Source organism: Misgurnus anguillicaudatus, chromosome 2, assembly GCF_027580225.2.
Source record: "Misgurnus anguillicaudatus chromosome 2, ASM2758022v2, whole genome shotgun sequence".
NCBI lineage: Eukaryota > Metazoa > Chordata > Actinopteri > Cypriniformes > Cobitidae > Misgurnus > Misgurnus anguillicaudatus.
This window is the reverse complement of record NC_073338.2, coordinates 237,453-258,862: the sequence shown is the minus strand read 5'-3', so window position 1 is coordinate 258,862 and position 21,410 is coordinate 237,453. Positions and strand designations below refer to the sequence as shown.

At 42.8% G+C, this 21,410-nt stretch overlaps 1 protein-coding gene across 3 annotated transcripts in view; it reads right to left on the bottom strand.

Annotated features, from left to right (window-relative positions):
• The window catches only part of dsg2l (desmoglein 2 like), a 61,514-nt gene that overhangs the window by 27,025 nt on the left and 13,079 nt on the right, over positions 1-21,410 (bottom strand). For 2 of the 3 annotated variants that reach the window (XM_073871721.1, XM_073871722.1), the window contains exons 4-9: positions 19,241-19,382; positions 11,486-11,646; positions 8,449-8,583; positions 8,120-8,305; positions 5,497-5,762; positions 5,273-5,415 (exon numbers count right to left, since the gene is read on the bottom strand). In XM_073871721.1, the coding sequence (XP_073727822.1) occupies positions 5,273-5,415; positions 5,497-5,762; positions 8,120-8,305; positions 8,449-8,583; positions 11,486-11,646; positions 19,241-19,382 (1,033 nt within the window). Of the gene's footprint in view, positions 1-5,272; positions 5,416-5,496; positions 5,763-8,119; positions 8,306-8,448; positions 8,584-11,485; positions 11,647-19,240; positions 19,383-19,543; positions 19,677-21,410 lie in introns of those variants that run through there. The other variant, XM_073871723.1, reaches the window with a different exon arrangement.

Sequence of the window (21,410 nt, the reverse complement as noted above, 5' to 3'; positions counted from 1 at the left end):
GTAATCCTAGACATCCCTTTTACACTATAAACAGACTTTTCAAAGTTAATGTTGGCACTTGTCTACCTCTCTCAAAATATTTGTATGATGATTTTCTTCATTTCTTTAGTTCTAAAATTGACAACGCTTATAAACTTATTCATGCTGCACCTGTTTCCTCTTCTACATTACGCTCATCTAGTTTCTCTGGTACATCCTTTTCTACCCTTTCTCAAATCGACTCGACTGAGCTGCTCACTAGGGAGGTATCGCGTATTAAAAAATCACCACTTGCTTACTTGACCCCCTTCCTACAAGCTTGTTTAAAGGTGCCCAAGAATGTAAAACTGTATTTAACTTGTCATAGCTGAATTATTAGAGCTTTGTATATGTTAATGACATATCGTGAGCCTCAAACTTTAATTTGTTCCCTCATTCTGATGTAAATATTATGCATTCAAAAGTCCACTAAAAAACAGGCAAATCTCAACATAACACCGACTGTGATGTAACAGTCGAGATGCACGCTCCCAACATTTCGATATACCCGCCCATATTCTAGGCCAGCCGGACATGCACAGCGGAATTATCGGAAGTTTTGCGGGTATTGAAAAGAAACAAGTGAGGACGAAAATGCACCTGCAAGCACATTATGGAAAAGTCTATAAGAACCTGATAGAGAGTATTCTAACTTTCAACATGGCGATGTGGTATGGTAATTTAAACGTTAAAGGGAGAAGCAAGCTGCAGAGAATAGTAAACCTCGCCTCAAAAATCATAGGGACAAATCAGAAACAACTAAGTTCCATGTACGAGGAAGTTCTCAGGAAAAAAGCTTTTAAAATAGCAAACGATCCTACTCATCCGCTTAATAAGGAGTTTGAACTCCTTCCCTCTGCCAGACGTTATAAAGTACCTAGGGCAAATCGTAATATTTTTTTTAAATCTTTTATTCCTAATGCAATTCGGACGTTGAACAACACGTCCCGTTGATGTATTGTACGTAATTGCTACTGCTGTAATCATTGTTGCTTTGAAGATGTCTGCATGCTAGTCTTGTTGTTTTTGTTGTTTTTATTGTTGTTGGTTTGATTGTTGTTATTATGAGACCGAAGGCAAATTTCCACATTGTGGACAATAAAATGAAAATGGAAATGAATGAAATGAAAGCTGGCAGACTGAAATGCTCACGAGAAGCTGCTCTTATCTCTCTGGAATAGAGTGTTTCCACCTCTCTCTTTGATCTCTGTCATACTTTTTAGTTGAGTGTGTGTGTTCTCCTCCCTGTGTGCTTCATCAACTACACAGCTGAAAGAGTGATTTCCCCTAAAAGAGCTGCAGTTGAACTCGCGTCTTTTTAAAGACAGCCGTTCGCTGCTCATGGGCGTTAAGCGTCTTTTTAAAGATGTCTTTTCATCCGTGTTCGACTTCTGGATGCGGCAAATACATGGGTCCTCGTGATGGACACGATCTCTGTCTCTCGTGTCTGGGTCTCCAGCACGCTGAGGCGGCTTTTGTGGGAGGGACATGCTCTGCTTGCGAGAGCCTGACTCTTGCGGATCTGCGGGGTCGTGTGACGTTTCTCCGGGAACGCCGCCTTACGTTGCTGATCGCCCCTAAGAAGGTGGCTGTGAAGCTACGGAGAGACGACCTCCGCCTCTCGGTGCTGAATTGGTCAGCTGGTTTGTCCAGCGGCTCTCAGCTACCGGATCCGCAACCATCTGGGGTACCGATGGAGAGAGTGCGCGTTCTGCGTCACTTTCTACCTCTGTCGGGCCTCCCGAGGACTCGGTATCTGTCGTAACATCGGAGAGGGGCTACCATTTTCGGACGTTGATCCGGATCCTCTCCCTCCTCCCTCCCTCGATGGTGGGGCCCCTAAGTGTATGCCGGTATCCCGACAGTGGAGCGCTCGATAGCGAAGCAGTTGTGTCCTGCTGGCGTCTCCTACTGGAAGGACCGTCCTACCCTTCCCTCGCAAGCCTGCAGGCATTCGTCAGCTCTGACGAGTCTGCGTACCGGGCTTGTGGGGAGGCGGCCTCAGCCTTACATGCCATGGCTTTGTTGCAGGTCCATCAGGCTAAGGCTCTGAAGGACCTGCACGAGGGAGGTCACGATTCGCCGGTCTTTAAAGACCTGCGTGCGGTGACGGATCTGGCGCTACGTGCGACCAAGACCACCGCACAGGCCGTCGGTCGTGCTATGTCCACCGGGATGCCGATAAAACACGGCTTCTAAATGCCCCGGTGTCCCAGGCCGGCCTGTTCGGCGAGGCGGTGGAGGACTTCGCACAACAGGTCTCAGCCACCCAGAAGCAGACTGAGGCCCTTGCCAACATCATGCCGCGTCAGAAGAGACCAACACCTGCCCCGTCGACGTCGGCACCTCAGTCTGCCCCTCGCCTAGGGCATCCTGCAGCGGCGGCTGCCTCTGTTCCTCATTGGGGCCCTTCCAGGAAGTGAGGAACCGGCCGTCAGCAGCCCGCCCCGCCCGCCCCGCCCGCCCAGCCTGGTGGAAAGCATAGATCTAAGCGGCCCTGAGACGGGCGACCTGGAGGTGGAGGGGATCACTCTTTGGGAGATGGTGAACGCACCACTCCCCCCCGGAGGAGGACCGGGTGGGGAATCCTTGGTTTCCTTTACTTTCTGTTCCGCCGGCTTTTCAGCCGGCACCCACAAAACCACACAAAGAGCGAACTCCCCTTCCTGGTTGTGACTTCCAAGTACATGTCAGCTCTTCGTGCACCTCGGGGAAGAAAGGCCTGGGAGGTGAGGGCTGTGAGGCCCGGGCAGCTATAAAGAACCAATCATCCAGGCGGGACGTTTGGGCTGAGGGGGGTTAACCCACTCTAAACCTACAGTCTCCGCTGCTCGAGCGAGCACGGCCACCATCTATGGGTCAAATTCCGACGTCACGACCCGACCAGAGGGAAGAAGGACGTCCGAATCTGGTTCGGAGGGAGGGGGCCCACCCTCGGCTGTTGCGGAAGTGGTGGATCCTGATGAAGGTGCAACGGATTCAGCAGCTATCGTAGAACATGATGATGTGGTCTCCATTGGTACCTCTACCGGCTGTGGACGGCAAGGCTGAGAGCCGGAGGACGAATCCCCCGACCGGGTCAGCACAGTTAAGCGCAGGTCATCCTTAGAGAGCTTAGCAGCCGCGCCGTGGCGGCGTTCAACACTCACCGGACGAGGATGACATCGTTCCCGAAGAAACAACGGCCATCTGCGCAGATCCACAAGGGTCATCTCTTCGCAGTAAGGACACGAACCCCCAGCGAACGCAGCCACCGGATCTCCGGATATACGAGAGAGTGGCTGTCTTCAAAAAGACACAAAGCTCTCCGTATCACTCTTTTAGGAAATCACTCTTTAGATGCCCATTTGATCAGCAACGCACTCACTGTGGTACTGCTTGTCCAACCAACTTCAGCAATCGTTTCCCCAAAGAGCAGATAGTAGCTTCTCAGTAGCAGATACTGCCGGCTTTCGAAGCGAAAAAGCCAATTACCCCACTTGCACCCGCGGCCCACGTACGCACCTGGCAGGGCAGCGCCGGCACCACGCAAACACCTCAATGCCAAGCTCATTGGCGTTTTAGTAGTAAACGAAGCAGATTGGTCTCTCTAAGCGAGTTCCCAATTCGTCGGTCACGATGTGGCATCGTAGTGACCGACTGAAAGGGAACCATGGTTACTACACTTTTACCCCAATCAAATCATGGTTAATTTTTGTAAGAGTAGGTCAATGCATGTTGCACTATTGGTTGGTCTGTGCCACTGATCTGTGGTGTGTGTGCGGATACTGTGTTAATTTACCAATCAGAGCAGAATAGGCTACTGAAAGGTGGGATTTAGGCAGACTGAGTCGTTGAACAGCTTCACACGAATCATTTGGGGATCTCTGGGAAATTGGGTTATTTTAATTTATATGTTGAGAAAATTACAGTGTTTTTGACATAGCATGCATTTAAACCTGTTGCCCGGGACTTAACATTTTTACTGGCTCTTTAAGACTTTTAATGAAGTCATATTTAAATTGGTGACTTGTAACTTGTAGTGGAGTAATTTTTACAGTAAGGTATCTGTACTTTTACTCAAGTATGGCTTTCAGGTACTCTTGACACCTCTGTTGATTTCAAAGTCCTCATGCTTACATATAAGCCACTGCATGGTCTGGCCCCCAGTATCTGTCTGCACTTTTAACCTTATACACACCTAAGTGTTATTTACAATCCTCACAAGCAGGTCTACTGGCAGTCCCACAGACACGGCAGCGTTCTGTAGGGGAAAGGCCTTTTTAACATACGTGCCTAGGCTTTAGAATGCACCCCCTGCTGAAATCAAAGATACACAGAAATAACGTTTTTTAAAATCTCTTTTAAAAACTTTTTTTTAGGGTAGCTTTATCTTGACTGTCTTTCTTTTTTTGAGTGTGTGTGTATCTATATTTATGTATAACTTGTTTTACTTTGTGTGTGTTGTATTCTCATTTGTTGTTTTATGTAAAGCGCATTGAGAAGCTACTTTAAAGGTGCCATATACTGTAAAAAGAAAGTTATTATTATTATTATAACCCTAACTTAAGTAAGCATGTAAGCAAGTCTCCCCTTTCACCATACTGCATACGGAAGCACCACAGGGCTGTGTGTTTAGCCCCCTTCTCTTTTCTCTTCAAACATACGACTTCAAGCCCTTGTAATAGACAAACACCATCACCAAGCTTGCATATGACACCATCGTTTAAGGGGGAAGAGGTTAAGAACTTGGAGAGCTGAAGCCAGAACAACATCTGATCCCCAAAGCCACAAAGATGACAGAAATTATACTGGACTTTAGAAGACTGAAGCCCTCTGTCCATCGCCCCATAAACATCAACAACACATTGATGGTCAAAACAAAATCCCCAAAGGTTGTTTAAAAAAACACTATTTACAAAACAGCTGATGACCGTCTACAGGTCTGTCATTGCATCCATCACTTATGTAAGAACCAGTGAGGTTTGATGATTGACATGCCAGCAAATTTACTTTGTGCATTGAATACAAAAGTTGAGTTTTGGGATTTTTTCACTAAAAAGTTTAAAATAATAATTGGCAATGCACAATACAGAATTTTTGTACATTTATTAATAGATTTATTATTTCATTGGAGCTTTATGGAATTATATCTGGGATGGATAAATAATTAGTGATCTTCATATGTTTAGACTGATATTATCCAATCCTTATCCAAAGACATCTTTCAGAGTTAACTGTCTTCATGAATCTGTACATGTCAGTGTTAACTTACCATTGGTGATGCAGATTATCTGGGCATAATATGTGCCATTAATCAAAAACTTGGACTCATAATCTGGCATTTTATTAAGTCTTATATCAGCCGTCTTTTCATCGATGAGCAGCCAGTTGTCTATGTCCTGTCTCTTCTCATACCTAGAATTAAGAAAAAACTGTTACGAAGACACACAGTACCGAATCAAATCAAATCAACGCGTGACTGCTTTAGTCTCATACCTCACGTTTTTAGCAATTAAGAGGGTGTCACTGTCAATGGCTGCATAGCTGGTTATTACTTTCCTGAAGTCAATAGAGGTGATATCTTCAGACAGTGTGATGACTTTGACGGTGGGTTTGAAGCGTGGCCCTTCAGCCTGGTTTACTACACTGACTTTAATGCGGTACGTCTTGCTCTGTGTTATGACCACTGACGAGTGGTACGCTGCCTTGTTGGAGACAGACACCTGCAGGCTGATTTCCTTTAGCTCTTCATAGTCCAGCTCCTTCAAAAGCAAACAAAGGAAATGAGGCCTAAAAAATGGCAGGACAGCCACACTTCCTGTTATTAACATTATGAGCTGTATCATACACCCGGCACAATGCTCAACGCAAGTGTTTGTCCAGCTCCACGTTGTTTAAAGCGGCCATTTTTCCTGTGTTTTCGAATCTTTGATGGTGTTTATGGTGCGCAATATAACATGTGTTCATGTGTTTACACAATTTACTCATCTCTATAGCACTGTTTTCACTGTCCTAAAAACGGGCTGATGTCTTCCTTGTTCTACGAATAATAATAATAATTAGTTACATTTATATAGCGATTTTCTGCAGCACTCAAACCACTTTACATATGAATGGGGGAATCTCCTCAACCACCACCAATGTGCAGCATCCACCTGGATGATGCGACGGCAGCCATATTGCGCCAAAACGCCCACCACACACCAGCTTATTAGTGGAGAGGAGACAGAGTGATATAGCCAATTAGTATGATTAGTAGGCCAACGGGCAAGTTTGGCAAGGATGCCGGGGCACACCCTTACTCTTTTTCGAAAGACATCCTGGGATTTTTAATGACTATGAAGTCCCTCTTTCAGAAATACGTAACGAGATCTGATTGTCTAGCTGATTTAGTGTACTGTTATTCGGCCACCAGCTTAGTTTAGCTGGCGACTGGCTTATTCCTGTGTCAAAAACTCTTATACTAATGTCATATATCCAGGAATTAACGGGCTGTTATCCAAACCGGACGTTCTCTGAAATCTTTGAAAAGTGAACTCTGTTACAGAAAACATATCGCCTGGCAGTGAACTTTGAGCTTTATAATTCTGAAGGCATTATTTACAGTGGGGCTCAAAAGGTTGAGCACCCTTGGTAAATATGAGCAAAGAAAGCTATAAAAAATAATCCATAATGTTTATTTTTTAAGCCTTATTAAAAAAAAATCACAAATAAAAATTGTTTCATTGAAGTAAAACAACTGAAACTAAAGGGGAAATTACATTACCAAATAAATAATTTTCTCTAATACTCACTGGACATACAGTAAATATGGGCAGGGCACCCCTTTATTTAATCCTCATTTGAAAGGACAACAGCTCAGAGTCTTCTTTTATAATGTCTGATGAGGTTGAAGAATTCATGGCAGGTAATCTTAGATTATTCCACCAGACAGACCTTTTCAAGACCTTTCATATGTTGCTGCTCTCTACTCTTCAGTTATTTTCTGTATGGTTCAGGGTATGGATGTGGTAATTTTTTGTGGTAATTTAACTTTACAGCTTCAAACTGTTCTGTCATGTTTTGTCAGATTCCAACAAATCGTGCATTGTTTTGAAGTTTTTTAATAGAGAATGTTTAAATATAAATAACTCATTTTTGAAAATTTGCTCATCCCAACTCAATTTGCCAACACGATTCACAAATGATGACAGAAATGGAGAAAGAAAAGGGTCTTCTGAAAGGAAAATTCATATACAAAACAATGGAAAATGTAAACAGGCTGGTGTAAACATTCATTCGCATAAATCATCTATATTTGTCCATACTCATGTTGATTGGAGTATTAAAAACCTGAAAAGTGTTCAAGTAAATTTAGAACAGATAAAAATGTGTGATTGATTTGCAATTAATCGTGAGTTAACTCATGAAATCATGTGATTAATCTAGATAAAATATTTGAATTTATTGACAGCCCTAGTTACTATGAATTTAACTGTCCAACTGGAATCCAGTTTGTAATGTAACATAATATCCTTTAATGTTATACATTATTCTGTATTTGGTATTTATTTCGTATGACTTACACAACAGCAATGTCACTACGCTCACGCTGTTTAGACTGAACAGAAGTGTTCCACCTAACTAAACCTGGTTACCCACAACATTTTCGACTATTAGTTTTGTTCATTGATTGAGTAAGAACACAGGCTGAAGATCTCTGTGATGTAAGTGGCATTTACTGAAAAATCATTTCACGCTCATTAAATGGTAAACCTAGGTCGATAATAACTAACTTACCTACTTAGTGTGCGTAAGTATTATGACTTTTACCAAATTAAAAAGGCATTAACATGACCTTAGAAACTGAATTATTAAGCATGATTGGTGTAAGATCATACATGTAGACCAGTGTTTCCCAATCCAGTCCTACATGGCACCCTTCTCAGGATGTCCAAGATGTCGTCCTATATAAATTAAACTCATCAGCTTGTTTGTGTGTTCATAAGTAAAACATCTCCAACATTCTGAGAGGAAGCTTATGAGCTGAATCAGGAGGAGAGATCTTAATCATCCTGGGAGGGGACTGGGTTGGGAAACACTGATGTAGACAGTGGGATGAGTACAGTATATACTTTACCTTATTGAGCATCAGAATGCCTTCATTGGTGTTGATGTCAGTGGTAATAGAGAAATAACCGGCTTCATTTCCTGACACAATGCTGAAAACAGCCAGCCAGTTGTCAGTATGAATGAGATCAGCATCAATCGCTTGAATTCTCACAACTTCCACATTCTTTCTGTTTTCTTCCACACTGCACTCAAACTGAAAATAAACATAATGACAAAACATAGAAGGATATTTCTGATTTATATATTACTTACATAACTCACATTATTGATAGACTTGATAGTATGATGTCAGCTGTATGTCCCACTATCACTGCCTTACTGTTAAAATCATCTTACAAAGTTTTTCTCCAGAGTAGGAATGTTGTCATTCACGTCAAGAATATGGATAACAACTTTCCCCGTTCCCGTTTTTCCACCTGTAGCTCCATTCATATCTGTCCCTTTAACAGTCAATGTGTACGTGTCCTGTATCTGTGATGGGAAAAGCACAAACATCAGTCTTATGTAGAAGTAACATTGAACATAAACTTGCATCTGCACTTGTAAAAAGATGTGAACGTGTGGCACCTGGGGAAGGACTTTAAACAGTGCTGAAGTGTTCATGTTTCTGAGTAATAATCTTACAACTGTAATTTTCTGAGTGATCAATTCAAGGGTGTACTATGGAGGGCTCCAAAATAACTTTTTTCACTAGAAGCACAGTGGCCCCCAACTAAAAATTTTAAGGGCGCAACCAGAAAATGTAGGGGCACACACTGTAAACAACATGCTAACCAAATATTCACATTTCTACTAATTTCCACTGTATTATAATATATACTTTGATGATAGATGCAGAAAGTACAATGTGCTGCTCCAAATTCAGTGTCACATCACAAAAAAGAAAAAAATTACTGGTCGCACATTTGCGACTGGATGTAAAATTCAGTGGCACACTCTCAAATTTTGGTGGCAAAATGCTAGCCTGGTCCAACCAGACTCTCGTCCATTCATTTCATTTGTACAGAGAGTCTGGCCACGCTCCATTGCAAAGCATTACTTTCATTAAGGAGGGTCCTCTGTTGAAGTTTAAAACTATAGACCTTTTGCGAGTCGACGTCAGTACTTCAGCGATTCATACTGTAAAAATAATTGATTAACCAATAAAGAACGATACATATACATTACATACATGCACACATATCAGTAGCCAAGCCATTTAAACTTTTAATTTATTTAAAAAATAAACGTAACTTGGTGAAAACGTTATAAGAAACATTACACTTAAGAGAAATATAGGGGAAACAGACTTCTACAGAACACCGTGTGACACCGTCACACAAGAGACATGTTTACGCTCAGTATATACAGTATATTGTGATTTTTGTGTATATTTGAGTTTTAATTGGTTTTACATGTTTTCTTAGCCATTTTATTCCATTTTAATCCTTTTGCTATTTTATGTGTTTATGTCTTTTATTTTGTTTGGGCGGCCTGTCATGTGAGTAATCACATGACAGGAAACAATGCCAGTATAAAAAGAAGCAGCAGAAGCACATTGTTAGGATATGCTAAAGCTAAACCTCTGTTGGATTGTGGAGTTTCTCATTGTGGACTTACCCTTCCAGAAACATTTGTGGATTACACTTTAATTGTACATACACCGGAGGACACTTTGAACACTTGGACTTTTAGCACATTTGGACTTTTAGATTGTTTTAGGTTTGGTTTTTATATTCCTTTCTTTTAACAGTCTTGAGTTTTAGTGTGTTGTTTTAAGTACATTGTGTCTGTAAATACACTTATTTAAGTTGATTACACTTGTTTGTCTCATCATTTTAACTCTTTTAATCTCACACAGTAAAATCTGACCCCTTCTACATATTTTGTGACTCAACCGATAGGGCTGATTGTTACAACCGGATCCATAAAATTCACAGTTTAACGCTAAAACATTTCACACCCCTATTGCGGAGCTGTCACTTTCTGCCACCAGTTGGGCCCCGCCCACAAAAAACGTCATCTCTGTTTGCAAACACGCAAAAGGTATATTGGATCTGCCCACTCAGGATCTGCCATAGGCGATCGCTAACGTGTGGTCGTGACGTATATCATGCGCCGAAACCGGCCAGAAACAACAAGTACGAATAATCAGACCAACAAAACTTAGCAAACCTGGTTTAACTTCTGTATATTCGGCATTTTGCAACAACGGGCCGAATAGATTTTCTCACGTCTTTCTCCGCTGGCATTACTGAACTACAACTCAACTGACGCACGACCTCACGTCATCGTTCTTAGCCACACCCCTCTGTTCGCTGATTGGACCTGCAAATTTTTGCAGGAGAAAACGAAACTCTACACAGCAGTCCCAGATGTAGTACTGAAGCGAAATGAAAATTAAGCGGAAGCACGTAGGAGGGCGGAGCCAGGCTAGCAAAATGCCACCATTTGGTGGCAGCCTGGAGCCCTGCTATGAGCTAAAAACAAACTTTAACTCTTTCCCAACCAGCGTTAAAAAAAGGTGCCAGTCAGCATCAGCATTTTTTTATGATTTTCACAAAAGTTTAATGCCTTCCAGAAAATGTTCTTCTTTAAATCTATAACATACAATATATCAAATGAAAGAACAGACCCTCTGCTTTCAAACAAATCATCCTATCTTCAGACACATCCAAAGCATACAGACAAACAGACACATTTTACACAGTAATGTTAGCTCAGTATAGCTTTTAATATGTTTTAGGTATGATTTAATCTAAGGTCATCTACTTGTTGTTTATTAAGCTTATCAAAAAAAAAAAACTACTCTAAAAGGACTCTGTTGTTATTGATTTGTTGTGGAGTTTACCAGAAGTTACGCTTGTTCTATGAAAGCCATTTGTTTATGTTGTTACTGCTGAAACCGTCTATAATGTTATAGATGTTAAAGCGGTCTGTCTCAACAAGACAATAGTTGAATATATATTTGTTCTGTTATGTTTACCTGTTTTGCCTGGATTATCTTGTTTCTTGTTTTATTTTAATAAGTAATTGCATTTGGATCTGCTGCCTTTGCCTTCCTTTCAACCAACATTACAATTATGACTTTGTGTTTCAAATCTATTGGTATTAGCAGCTATTTAGCGTTTGTTGTCAAACCTTCAACTTTAACTTGATTTTAAAAATTGACTTTGCTGATTCTTATCGACTTCAAACAGGTGTTGCCAGATTCCAACAAATCATACCAGCAACTTATTTTAAAGGTGCTTTAATCCAGAATGACAATAACTATTTTTTTATCTCTTGTTGATCAATAACTGAAATTTGCTCTTTCTGAGCCAATTTGCCAGCAGGGGTCACATACTTTGTATTGTCTAAAAGCTGTTGTTGTGTCATGTTAGTTAGTGCTTACCTCTCTGTCAAGTGTTGGGAGTTGGACATATATGCCCCCGGACTCTTGATTAATTTTAAACATGTTTGTGTGACTCTGTTCAACGATGCTGTAGGTGATTTTTGAATGCAACGTTCCTTCTTCATCTGCATCTGTTGCTGTTATACTCGTTACATATGTGTCTGGATTATGATACAAAGGTAGAGATGGAGAAAAGACAAGAGATTAGTTAAAAATGCAAAGACCTTTTACTACACATCAAAGTCAGAGCTTATTAATACACAATTTTTTTTTCACAAAATCCCAAATATACACAAAATTTTGCTCTGTACAGCACCAGCACAAGACACAGCTTGATATTGCATTGTTTGAAGATGTTTCAAATGATTGAATGAAATGAAAAATTAGGGCCAGATTAGCGGGATAGCGCAATATAAAAAAAAGAGCCGATGGGAGTGTTAATATCTGTGGGTTGTTTACTAAAAAGGCACAAATTAAATAATACAGACTCGACAGCTGATTTTCATAATGACCAACACAATTTACTAAGAGCAGCGCAAATTAGTTCAGGGTCACAAATAAGCCGAGCTGATGAGGTGCAGGTGATCTACTAGCACCTGATGCGCTGGAGTTCAGCACCACAGACATCACAGCAAAATATTTTGGGTGTAAAATCCCAGCTAACAAAACCAAAGTACACTCACACAAAGTGTTCACTAGCAAAATCAGCACCAAAACACAACATATATTGGTCTTGCTGGTATGCTGTTTTTTTCAGCAGGGTGGTGCTTTTTCATGAAAATTTTGATGGTCGTGCACCTCTAGACAGCGTTGTGGTCATGTTGAATGTCCTCCATTTGTAGATGATTTGTCTTACAGTCAATGGATGGAGCTGGAAACTGTTGGAGATGTTCTTATATTCTTCCCCAGACTGATAAGCTCTCAGCACCTTCTGTCTCATTTCCTCTTGGCATTGTTGTTCTTTGTGGGTACACCTTGTCACTACAGTGTGGTTTGGTTTGTTTTAATCAGTAGCTTTGTTTACGTGGACATTTGTAATCGGTTGAAATGTTCAATCTGAATAAAAATGCTCCATGTAAACACCTCAATCGGACTAAAAAGAGCCGATTACAAATCTAATCCGCTTGATAGGGGTGGTTTATACCTTTTGTAATCCGCTCAAAAGTACATGTAAACACTTGATTGCAATAGATAACAGAAACTGGGATGCTCTGCGCATGTGCATTCTTCCTCTTCTTTTCTTTTTTAATGGCGGTTGGCAAACCCACTGAAAGGTGCATTTCTGCCACCTACAGGATGGGAGTGTGGAGCATATGCACCGATATGTACACGTGCAATGACGTAGAATTGGCAAATAACTTTTTTTAAGGAAGTCACATGAAGTGAATTGTCTTGTCAATCTTAAAATGTTCCTATTCTCCTTCCAATCCCTCGTAAAGTGATACGAAACAGCGTTGTCCAGTCAGTCCATTAATTATACTCTGATCCATAAACGCGTAGCTAGTGTTGCCCAACCCCTTTCCTAGAGATGTCTAATTTGATTGGTCTGCACAACTAATTAATTTACCTAAATTTGTTATCCACTTGACTTTACTGATGCAGCTTGGGGTTCACTTACTTTTGCACTCACACAACTCCCTATATATATATAAGACATACAGTGGGTTCACACCAGCTGCGTTTGAGGCATTAGATTCGTGTCTACCGCGTCTAGTTTGCCGCTTGAACATTTTTAATGTTTACTCGCTTCATTTCCGTGTGAAAGCTGGCCTGAAATTCTAGTCATCGAGACATTCACGCAGAAATTCGCATCATGGGAGGGGCTACTGCGACTCGCTCGTTTCTGTAATTATGTTACTACTAGAGCAAGCTCCTGTTTGTTTAACACGGCACGTTTTTCGGCCAGAGTTCAACATTTTCAACTCGCGCTTTGACGCCATTTAGTAAGAACTAGAAATTATGATTTAATTTAATTTAGGTTTAAAAGATCCTGCAGCTGCCTGCTATTGTCACGGTTTACAAATGCATTGTTTCCTTCTCGTCTAGTGTTTGTGTTGTGACATGTCCTTTATAAGCTCACTCATTTCTCATCTCCATTGTCAGATCGTTGTGTTGGTGTCCCCGTGCGTGAGCTGAGGTTGTGTTTCCCTTCGGTGTTGGATTCCTGTGTGTCGTGTTCCGGTTCATTGTTCTGTGGATATTTCATCGCCTGACTGTTTTCATCTCTTCACTGCTGACCATTGAAGCCCCTGCACAACCAGCCTGTTATTTTGACTTGCATATCCATTCATCTCAATGTTTAATAAACTATCATTAATCGCACTTGCTTCCGCCTGTGTTTTCATGACAGAACGATCTGACCGCGTTATGGAAGCAGCGAGTAATCAACCGTCTTCATTGGAGGAATTCCTTCGCAGCAGTATTCAACGTATGGACTCTCAGGAGAGAAATCTCAGTGAGACGGGTCGCGCTGTGCAGGCTTTGGTGGTGCAGGTGTCCGACCTCACCCAGCAATTACAACTTCTGTGAGCTCCCGCTGCGCCGCCCGCGGTTCCTCCCACACCACCGGAAGTCCTTTCCCAGTCGGAACCTCGTCTGCCTGTGCCCGAGTCATATTCTGGTGAGACAAATTTCTGCAGAGCCTTTCTGACGCGGTGTTCTATGCATTTCTCTTTGCAGCCCAGGACATTCAACACGGAGCAGTCTAAAGTGGCTTTTGTATTGACTCTGTTAACTGGGAAAGCGGCACTCTGGGGAAAAGCTGTGTGGGAGAACCAGGATCCATGCTGCGCGTCGTTCCAGACACTCTCCGCTGAGATGAGACGTGTGTTTGATCATGCCGTGGCGGGTAGAGAAGCGGCTCGACTGCTAGCTGAACTAAAGCAAGGAGACGGATCCGTGTCGGACTACTCTATTCAGTTTTGGACCCTGGCGGCGGAGTGTCAGTGGAACGAGGAGGCGCAGTGGGACATGTTCCTGCATGGGTTTGGCTGACCGTGTTCATCAGGAAATCTACGCCATGGACCTTCTGACTTCTCTGAATGGGCTGATCGAACTGGCACTATGCGTTGATGCACAACTGGCCCGAGTGGAGAGACGAGTTATGACCGCTCACGCGGTGGTGGGAGCAGAGGGTCCACGTGCCAACGGCGGAGACACGGTCAGCCCCACTCATGACCACGAACCCATGCAGGTAGGGTGAGCTCGGCTTTCCCGGGAGGAGAAGGAGAGGCGGAGATCCCAGGGCCTTTGTCTGTACTGTGGGAAGGCTGGCCACTTCGCTTACAACTGCCCGGTAAAAGGCCAAGCCCGATAGTAAGCATGAGGCTACTATCGGGTGGGATTTCCGCCGAAAAGACCTCATCCAACGCTACGCTCCTCCCGGTAAGGCTGAAATGGTCAGTTCACAACCACGACTGCAAAGCACTGTTGGACTCCGGGGCCGAAGGTACCTTCATGGATCAGTCATTAGCCCACAGACTTCAGATTTCCCTCAGACCACTCACACATAAGATTGCAGTGCATGCACTTAATGGTCAGGAACTACCCAACATCTCACTCACCACTGAAAAGATCACACTCGTCACGTCTGGCAACCACTCAGAGAACATCTCATTCTACATAATGGACTCACCCCACACACCCATAGTTCTTGGACACCCTTGGTTTACCCGTCACAACCCTAAAGTGGACTGGCGCCATAAGACTATTCTGTCATGGAGTGATGAATGTTTTGTCTTGTGTCTGCCTGTTCTTCTGTGTCTCAGTCTGTGTTTCAGGAGGAGGCAGTGGATTTGTCTAACGTGCCCGGGGTGTACCATGACCTGAAGGAAGTGTTCAGTAAGTCTCGAGCTGTTTCTCTCCCTCCGCATCGTCCCTATGACTGTGCAATAGAGTTAATGTCAGGTAAGACTCTGCCTAGAGGCAAGTTATATTCGCTTTCTGCTCCAGAAAGGGAGGCTATGGAGAAATATATTTCTGATTCTCTAGCAACGGGGTTCATCCGTCATTCCTCTTCTCCAGCGGGGGCGGGGTTCTTTTTTGTGGGGAAGAAGGACGGATCGCTGCGACCTTGTATTGACTACCGGGGACTGAACAGCATCACGGTAAAGAATACTTATCCTTTGCCGTTGATGTCTTCAGCCTTCAAGAGGTTGCAGGGAGCGTCCATCTTCACAAAATTGGATTTACGTATCATTTATCATTTGGTCCGCATAAGGGAGGGGGATGAATGGAAGACTGCTTTTAACACCCCTAGAGGCCATTTTGAGTACTGCGTGATGCCTTTTGGATTATCTAACTCTCCGGCAGTTTTCCAAGCACTCGTCAATGATGTGCTGCGAGATATGGTTGACCAGTTCATATATGTCTACCTGGATGACATATTGATTTTTTCTTCATCTCTCCAGGAACATGTGCAGCATGTCAGACGAGTGCTTCAGAGGTTGCTAGAGAATGGGCTTTTTGTCAAGGCGGAGAAATGCGCTTTTCACGCAGTCGGTCCCTTTTTTGGGGTACATCATTTCGACTGAGGGGATGCGTATGGATCCTGAAAGGGTTAGGGCTGTGGTAGATTGGCCAAGTCCAGATTCTCGTAAGGCCCTACAGAGGTTTCTGGGATTCGCCAATTTTTACTGACGTTTTATACGTAATTTCAGCCAACTAGCCGCGCCTCTGACCGCCTTGACCTCCCCCAAGACTGCGTTCAGGTGGTCAGACACAGCTGAGGCTGTGTTTACCAAACTGAAAGGCTGCTTTGTTTCAGCCCCCATCCTAATCGCCCCTGATCTTTCACGTCAGTTCGTGGTGGAGGTCGACGCGTCAGAGGTGGGGGTAGGTGCAGTGTTATCCCAACGCTCAACCTCAGACGACAAGATGCACCCTTGTGTGTTTTATTCTCATCGTTTATCTCCTGCAGAACGTAATTATGACATTGGTAACAGAGAGTTGTTGGCAGTCAAGCTAGCATTGGAAGAATGGCGCCATTGGTTAGAAGGGTCGGGGGTACCTTTTATAGTCTGGACCGATCACAAGAATCTGGAATACATCAGAACTGCTAAAAGACTGAACTCCAGGCAGGCTCGGTGGGCACTTTTTTTTGGTCGTTTTGATTTTACATTATCGTACCGCCCGGGTTCCAAAGAACATCAAACCCGATTCTTTATCGCGCATTTTTGACCGTTCAGAACGTCCGTCTACTCCTGAGTGCATTTTACCCGAGACCTTGATTGTCTCCACACTCACATGGGAGGTCGAGTCGAGGGTCAAGACGGCCCTAGAAGGGGTAACGCCTCCGTCCGGGTGTCCACCGAATCGCTTATTTGTGCCGGAGGGTTTACGGTCCGACGTCATTCGATGGGGTCATTGTTCCAATGTGGCTTGCCATCCAGGGGTAAACCGTACTAAGTTCATGGTTAAGCAACGATTTTGGTGGCCACTTATGGCTCGCGACATCCACAGTTTTGTTTTGGCTTGCTCGGTCAGCGCCATTGGTAAGACTTCCAATCGACCACCTGATGGGTTACTTCAGCTGCTGCCGGTCCCTTCGAGACCCTGGTCCCATATAGCGCTAGATTTTATCACCGCCCTCCCGCCCTCTCAGGGCAACACGGTAGTTTTGACCGTGGTGGACCGGTTCTCGAAAGCGGCCCATTTCATTCCCTTGCCCAAATTACCCTCAGCCAAGGAAACAGCAGTGACTGTCGTAGATCACGTCTTTCGCTTACATGGCCTTCCGACAGACGTGGTCTCCGACAGGGGTCCCCAGTTCGTGTCCAAATTCTGGCGAGAGTTTTGTAAATTATTGGGGGCGACTGTCAGTCTGTCCTCTGGGTTTCATCCCCAGAGCAATTGTCAAACCGTGCGAGCCAACCAAGATTTGGAGAGAGTGTTGCGATGTTTGGTCTCCAAGAATCCTTCGTCTTGGAGTCAACAACTGTCTATGGTGGAGTACGCCCACAATGCCTTACCAGTGTCATCTACGGGCCTATCTCCGTTTGAATGTAGTTTAGGGTACCAGCCACCTGTTTTTCCCAGTCTGGAATCCGAAGTCGCAGTCCCCTCTGCTCACGCTTTCATCCAGAGGTGCCACCGCACTTGGACTAGAGCCCGAGAGACTTACTCCAGGTGGGGCACGCACTAAGGCTAAGGCCGATTACCACCGGTCGAAGCCTCCCGCATACGTCGTCGGTTAAAAAGTGTGGCTTTCTACCAAGAACATTCCGCTTCGTTCCGTTTCGAATAAGCTTGCTCCCAAATTCATTGGCCCATTTGCAGTCACTAAAATCATTAATCCAGTGACTGTCCGCCTTAATCTTCCTCCAGCGTACAGGAGAATTCATTCCGTCTTCCACGTATCCAAAATTAAACCTGTTTTTCGTTCACGTCTTAATCCGCCTGCCCCGGTCCCGCCCCGCCTCGACTCGTAGATGGGGAACCAACATTTTCGGTCAATCGTATTCTGGATTCTAGACGGAGGGGACGCGGATTTCAGTACTTGGTGGACTGGGAAGGTTACGGTCCGGAGGAGAGAAGTTGGGTGCCTGCTAGAGACATCCTGGATCACTCCCTTATCGATGATTTCAATCGACAGGTAAGGAGTTCTGGGGACGCCAGGAGGCTTCCTTAGAGAGAGGGGTACTGTCACGGTTTACAAATGCATTGTTTCCTTCTCGTCTAGTGTTTGTGTTGTGACATGTGCGTGTGTGTGTTTGTGGGCGTGTATGTGTTCAGCCATGCTGTCATCAGCTTACCAGCCACAGCTGATTCCACTCATCATCACCACCTGCAACCGATCTACTCTCCCTTTATAAGCTCACTCATTTCTCATCTCCATTGTCAGATCGTTGTGTTGGTGTCCCCATGCGTGAGCTGAGGTTGTGTTTCCCTTCGGTGTTGGATTCCTGTGTGTCGTGTTCCGGTTCATTGTTCTGTGGATATTTCATCGCCTGACTGTTTTCATCTCTTCACTGCTGACCATTGAAGCCCCTGCACCACCAGCCTGTTATTTTGACTTGCATATCCATTCATCTCAGTGTTTAATAAACTATCATTACTCGCACTTGCTTCCGCCTGTGTTTTCATGACAGCTATTGCTCAAGGGGAAGGGGAGTTTACCCTAAAACTTGACACATCAGTTTCCATTTTTTATACAGTTTTTAATACTATATACACATTCCTATATTTTCTGGATGTATTCTACTAAAGAGACTGAGAAACAATTATATATGATGACTATAACATTGCAAAAACAACAAATCTAGTTGTGGCATGTTAGCCTAAGACTTTTGCACAGTGCTGTATATAAAACAGTAATCATGGTAAACCAAGAGAAAACTCTGAACTGCCCAAAGGGTTCACAAACTTTTAAGCATAATTTTGGGTCTTTCTATAGGGATGTCCCTCGCAAAAGGCTTAATCTTGTTGGTCTTTGCCAACATAATGTAACATCAAGGTATCGTTGCTGTCATTTAAAGTACTCACTCAGTCCATCACTACAAAAGGCTTAATCTTGTTGGTCTTTGCCATCATAATGTAACATCAAGGTATCGTTGCTGTCATTTAAAGTACTCACTCAGTCCATCACTACTTATTTGAAAGCATTATTAGTTACAATACAATTAAACAGTTCTCAGATCCAATAATTCAACAGTCTATAATAACCAGTGCAATCTTATACAAAATATCACAATTCTTAAAAAAACATAAATTATACAATGAAATCTGTAGACCTGATGCAATGAATAATCCCAGTACCTCTTGAGCTTAGTTCAGGAACAGATCCACTCATCTGGTTGTTAAATACAGGAGCACAGTCATTCTGATCCAGTACCACAATCCTCAAGTCGATATCTTTCTCAGCATTACTGCCATTCAGAAACTTGGCTACTCCTCGAAGCTGAAACACAGAAAATGCACCAAACATTTAACAAAATACATGAGACATGTTAAATACAATCTTAATGAATCCCAGTCTACTCTTCCTCATAGCTCTGCAGTCTGTTTATTCTGAAATAAACTGAACCTGTATACTGTCAGTGGCCACTTTATTAGTTACACCTCACTTATACTGCCAAGAAGATTCAACAAAGTCCTGTAAATACTCTTCTGCTTCATCACACAGCTGCAGATTTGTTCGGCTGTATGTTTATGCTGTGAATCTGTGAAAGGTGTTGCACTGGATTCAGATCTGGTGAGTGTAGAGGACACAATGAAGTCATTGTGATGTTCCTAAAACTATTTCCAGATGACGTGTGCTTTGTGGCATGTTGTGTTATCTTGTTAGAAGTACCTATTTAAAGAGGGTCAATCGGGGATAGATCATGGTCATGAAAACAAGTACATGGTCAGCTACAATACTGTGGCTGGTCGTGGAATTTAAACAATGTTTTTATTAAGGTGCTCAGTGTGTGCTAAGAAAATATTGTCCACACCATTATATCACCACATCCATATGTCCAAAAGATCAATGCATTAGGGTTCTTTAAGCTAAATTCAGATCTCATCATATATATATATATATATCGGGGTCTGTGCATGCTCCAGATCTGTCAGTCAGCGCAAGGAAGATCATTTTCATGTCTTGTCGCTCTTTTTAACTCTTTTAACATCAAGCAAGTCCTGCACTTTATTTTCTAATTCCTGCATGTTTTAAAACTAAACCAAAATCATACTCATCAACATTGGGATTTGAAAACAAGGGAAATTTCCCAAAACCATATTTTCTTGATGAGCAAAATGACCTAATAAAATAAGTCTAGATTTTAGACAAAAATATCAAATTTAAGTGAATTTGTGCTTAAAGCAAAAAATAAAAATCTTGAAATAAGTGTACTTCTTTCTTAAACATTTTTATTCAAGAAAAATGAATGCAACTTTTTCACACCTCATTGGCAGATTTTTTAAAAAATATTTTTTTATATTCTTTCTTGTCTAAACACTAAACTTATTTTCTTAGGTCATTTTGCTCATCAAGAAAATGCATCTTGATTTAAGAATGTTTAGATATTTTTACTGAAAGCAAGACAAAAATACTAAATCACTTTTTGCTGTGTATACCTTGTATCATTGTTTGTTATACACATAGGTCGCAGACGTTGCATTGCTTAACACCTTCTGAGTGACGTACTAAAGCACAAACAGCAGTGTATCCCTACACGCAAAGTTACAAAAAATATATGCACACCTCACCACACACATTAGCCCGCACATCCAAATGTCCGAGTTTGTGTACCCTGGTGGGCGGACGTGTAGCTTTCTCTTCATCCTCCACCCATCCCCGGGAAGCTTTTCTTCATCTCGTTTCATTGGCGGTGTTGTTTGATTAATATGTTACAGATATACTGACGCCTGCTTTACCGGAGGTGAATGTTGCAAACATCAAATACAACCAGTTGGATTTTTATAGAAAGACTAAAAATATGGAGAAATACTGGAAATTGTTTAAACAGGGTGATGGCAGGAAAGAATGGTAAAATACGGGAGAATCCAGGAAAAAAACGGAAATGGTTAACAGGTATGCAAAAAGTCAGACGTGCATGGGGACAAATCTTTGTATTAGATTAAGCATTTAGGACGGTACACCTCTAAGAAAACATACAAATAAAGATCATTTTAGATGTTTAATAAATATTTAGAGCATTGAGATCGCTAGAAGAGGGCTTATTGTACTTATTTTTATGAAAACCTCAATTTCGGCCAAAATCAAAAACATTTATACTTTCTTTTCTCCACAGCTTAATTCACAAGTTCACACTTACAAATAAATTGGATCGATTAAATTAGTAAACGTATTTGGCGTGCTGTCCGGGGAGAGGGCTCTGAGCTCGGAAATGGGCCCGGACGCAGAGTACCCCCTCTGTAGTTCTCCTTCCGAACTACGTTAATAAAACATCATAACTAGAGTGTGCACATTCCCACTCATTTT